Source organism: Galeopterus variegatus, unplaced genomic scaffold (genome assembly GCF_000696425.1).
Source record: "Galeopterus variegatus unplaced genomic scaffold, G_variegatus-3.0.2 Scaffold8000, whole genome shotgun sequence".
Lineage (NCBI taxonomy): Eukaryota > Metazoa > Chordata > Mammalia > Dermoptera > Cynocephalidae > Galeopterus > Galeopterus variegatus.
Window position 1 is genome coordinate 62725 of NW_007734111.1, and position 4149 is coordinate 66873.

The 4149-nt window shown below is 57.5% G+C and overlaps 1 protein-coding gene across 1 annotated transcript in view; it reads left to right on the forward strand.

Annotated features, from left to right (window-relative positions):
• Positions 1-282: 282 nt before the first annotated feature.
• ZNF423 (zinc finger protein 423) overlaps positions 283-4149 on the forward strand; it is a gene marked incomplete at its 3' end in the record, with an annotated part of 10949 nt that continues 7082 nt past the window's right edge. The window contains exon 1 of the mRNA XM_008592529.1: positions 283-3609. Coding sequence (XP_008590751.1) covers positions 352-3609 — 3258 coding nt within the window. The remainder of the gene's footprint in view (positions 3610-4149) is intronic.

A 4149-nucleotide genomic window follows, 5' to 3' on the forward strand; every position in this document is an offset into this window, starting at 1 on the left:
GGGGGGTACCACCCCCAACCAGGCCCAGGCAGGTGTTGCGGAGGGAAAAGGCATTTCCCCTCCATATCCTGCCGCCCCTCTGCCGCATCCTCTGCAGATGGGAAGGTCCTCATGTCCACTTGCTTCCGGCCCCCCGGTCCCTCCCCGCTGACTCGCCCTGCAGCAGTTGGACAGCTGCACAGCCTCAGCCCGTGAGCTGTCGAGAAGCTGGCTCTGTCCTTGTTTCTTGGCAGCACTGGGAATTGCCTCTAATCTCCTCTCTGCCTTTCCCCTGCAGATGGTGATGACGATCCACAACTCTCCTGGGTGGCCTCGTCTCCCTCCAGCAAGGATGTTGCGTCACCCACGCAGATGATCGGAGATGGTTGTGACCTCGGCCTCGGTGAGGAGGAAGGGGGCACAGGCCTGCCGTACCCTTGCCAGTTCTGCGACAAGTCCTTCATCCGCCTGAGCTACTTGAAGAGGCACGAGCAGATCCACAGCGACAAGCTGCCGTTCAAGTGCACCTACTGCAGCCGCCTCTTCAAGCACAAGAGGAGCCGTGACCGGCACATCAAGCTGCACACAGGTGACAAGAAGTACCACTGTCACGAGTGCGAAGCTGCCTTCTCCCGCAGCGACCACCTCAAGATCCACCTGAAGACCCACAGCTCCAGCAACGACCGGCACATCAAGCTGCACACAGGTGACAAGAAGTACCACTGTCACGAGTGTGAAGCTGCCTTCTCCCGCAGCGACCACCTCAAGATCCACCTGAAGACCCACAGCTCCAGCAAGCCCTTCAAGTGCACTGTCTGCAAGCGCGGCTTCTCCTCCACCAGCTCGCTGCAGAGCCACATGCAAGCCCACAAGAAGAACAAGGAGCATCTGGCCAAGTCAGAGAAGGAAGCCAAGAAGGACGACTTCATGTGCGACTACTGCGAGGACACCTTCAGCCAGACAGAGGAGCTGGAGAAACACGTGCTCACCCGCCACCCCCAGCTCTCTGAGAAGGCAGACCTGCAGTGTATCCACTGCCCAGAGGTCTTCGTTGACGAGAACACGCTGCTTGCCCACATCCACCAAGCCCACGCCAACCAGAAACACAAGTGCCCCATGTGCCCTGAGCAGTTCTCCTCAGTGGAGGGTGTCTATTGCCACCTGGACAGCCACCGGCAGCCCGACTCCAGCAACCACAGTGTCAGTCCTGATCCCGTGCTGGGCAGTGTGGCCTCCATGAGCAGTGCCACACCTGATTCTAGCGCCTCCGTGGAGCGTGGCTCCACCCCGGACTCCACCCTGAAGCCACTGAGGGGGCAGAAAAAGATGCGGGATGATGGGCAGGGCTGGGCCAAGGTGGTCTACAGCTGCCCCTATTGTTCTAAGCGGGACTTTAACAGCCTGGCCGTGTTGGAGATTCACCTGAAGACCATCCATGCAGATAAGCCCCAGCAGAGCCACACGTGCCAAATCTGCCTGGACGCCATGCCCACTCTCTACAACCTCAATGAGCATGTCCGCAAGCTGCACAAGAACCACGCCTACCCTGTGATGCAGTTCAGCAACATCTCCGCCTTCCACTGCAACTACTGCCCTGAGATGTTCGCCGACATCAACAGCCTGCAGGAGCACATACGCGTCTCCCACTGTGGTCCCAACAACAACCCACCGGATGGCAATAACGCCTTCTTCTGCAACCAGTGCTCCATGGGCTTCCTGACTGAGTCCTCCCTCACCGAGCACATCCAGCAGGCCCACTGCAGTGTGGGCAGTGCCAAACTGGAGTCTCCGGTCGTGCAGCCCACGCAGTCCTTCATGGAGGTCTATTCCTGCCCTTACTGCACCAACTCGCCCATCTTCGGCTCCATCCTGAAGCTCACCAAGCACATCAAGGAGAACCATAAAAACATTCCGCTGGCCCACAGCAAGAAGTCCAAGGCAGAGCAGAGCCCAGTCTCATCTGATGTTGAGGTGTCTTCTCCGAAGCGGCAGCGGCTCTCAGCGAGTGCCAACTCCATCTCCAATGGCGAGTATCCCTGTAATCAGTGCGACCTCAAGTTCTCCAACTTTGAGAGCTTCCAGACCCACCTGAAGCTGCACCTGGAGCTGCTGCTACGGAAGCAGGCATGCCCACAGTGCAAAGAGGACTTTGACTCCCAGGAGTCCCTCCTGCAGCACTTGACAGTGCATTACATGACCACGTCGACCCACTATGTGTGTGAGAGCTGTGACAAGCAGTTCTCCTCGGTGGACGACCTGCAGAAGCACCTGCTGGACATGCACACCTTTGTGCTGTACCACTGCACCCTGTGTCAAGAGGTCTTTGACTCCAAGGTGTCCATCCAGGTGCACTTGGCGGTGAAGCACAGCAATGAGAAGAAGATGTACCGTTGCACAGCCTGCAACTGGGACTTCCGCAAAGAGGCTGACCTGCAGGTGCATGTCAAACACAGTCACCTGGGCAACCCAGCCAAGGCACACAAGTGCATCTTCTGTGGGGAGACCTTCAGCACAGAGGTGGAGCTGCAGTGCCACATCACCACGCACAGCAAGAAATACAACTGCAAGTTCTGCAGCAAGGCCTTCCATGCTATCATCCTGCTGGAGAAGCACCTGCGGGAGAAGCACTGTGTGTTTGATGCCACCACCGAGAATGGCACGGCTAACGGGGTGCCCCCAGCAGCCAGCAAGAAGGCCGAGCCTGCTGACCTGCAGGGCATGCTGCTTAAGAATCCCGAGGCTCCCAACAGCCACGAGGCAAGTGAGGATGATGTGGATGCGTCAGAGCCCATGTACGGCTGTGACATCTGTGGGGCAGCCTACACCATGGAGGTGCTGCTGCAGAACCACCGGCTGCGGGACCACAACATCCGGCCAGGCGAGGACGACGGCTCACGCAAGAAGGCTGAGTTCATCAAGGGCAGTCACAAGTGCAACGTCTGCTCACGGACTTTCTTCTCAGAGAACGGGCTGCGGGAGCACCTGCAGACACACCGGGGCCCTGCCAAGCACTACATGTGTCCCATCTGCGGCGAGCGCTTCCCCTCGCTGCTGACACTCACTGAGCACAAGGTGACCCACAGCAAGAGCCTGGACACGGGCACCTGTCGCATCTGCAAGATGCCCCTGCAGAGTGAGGAGGAGTTTATTGAGCACTGCCAGATGCACCCTGACCTGCGCAACTCACTCACAGGCTTCCGCTGTGTGGTCTGCATGCAGACGGTCACATCCACGCTCGAGCTCAAGATCCACGGCACCTTCCACATGCAGAAGCTGGCAGGCAGCTCGGCTGCATCCTCCCCCAATGGCCAGGGGCTGCAGAAGCTCTACAAGTGTGCCCTATGCCTCAAGGAGTTCCGCAGCAAGCAGGACCTGGTGAAGCTTGATGTCAATGGGCTCCCCTATGGCCTCTGCGCTGGGTGCATGGCCCGCAGTGCCAATGGACAGGTGGGTGGCCTGGCCCCACCCGAGCCCGCAGACCGACCCTGTGCTGGCCTTCGCTGCCCCGAGTGCAGCGTCAAGTTCGAGAGTGCCGAGGACCTGGAGAGCCACATGCAGGTAGACCACCGTGACCTCACGCCAGAGACCAGTGGGCCCCGAAAAGGCACCCAGACGTCGCCAGTGCCCCGGGTAAGTGCAGCTCACCTGATCCTGCCCCCTGCTCCTTGGGGCTCCACTGATTCCCATAGGAGGTACACACCCCGAGTGCCATATTTTGTGGTGGGGTCCTCTTTAGTAGCATAGGGAAGCAGCACTGTCATGTGGTGGCTAAGCACATCTGCTCTGCAGTGGAGTCCCTGAGCTTGAACCCCAGTGTTGCCTTTTCCTTTCCAGCTGTGGGACACATTATTGATCTCTCTGGACCTCATTTGTCAATTGCTCATCTGTACAATGGGAATAATAATTACCTCGACCTCATCGAATTGCTGTAAGGGGCAAATGACATTATGCCGTGGCTGACACACAGGGAGTGCTCCATAAGTGATGGCTGTCGTTTTTGCACTTAATGAGGGCTCAATCATGCTAGCTGTCATCACCAGCTGATATTATTATCATCAGCAGCATCATTATAGTTAGTGCAGTAACTGGTGTGTGGAAGGCCCTTAGAAATGGTTCCAATCACTGTTATCATTAATGATTGATTAAGTCATTCATTTGTCAAAGTTTTCC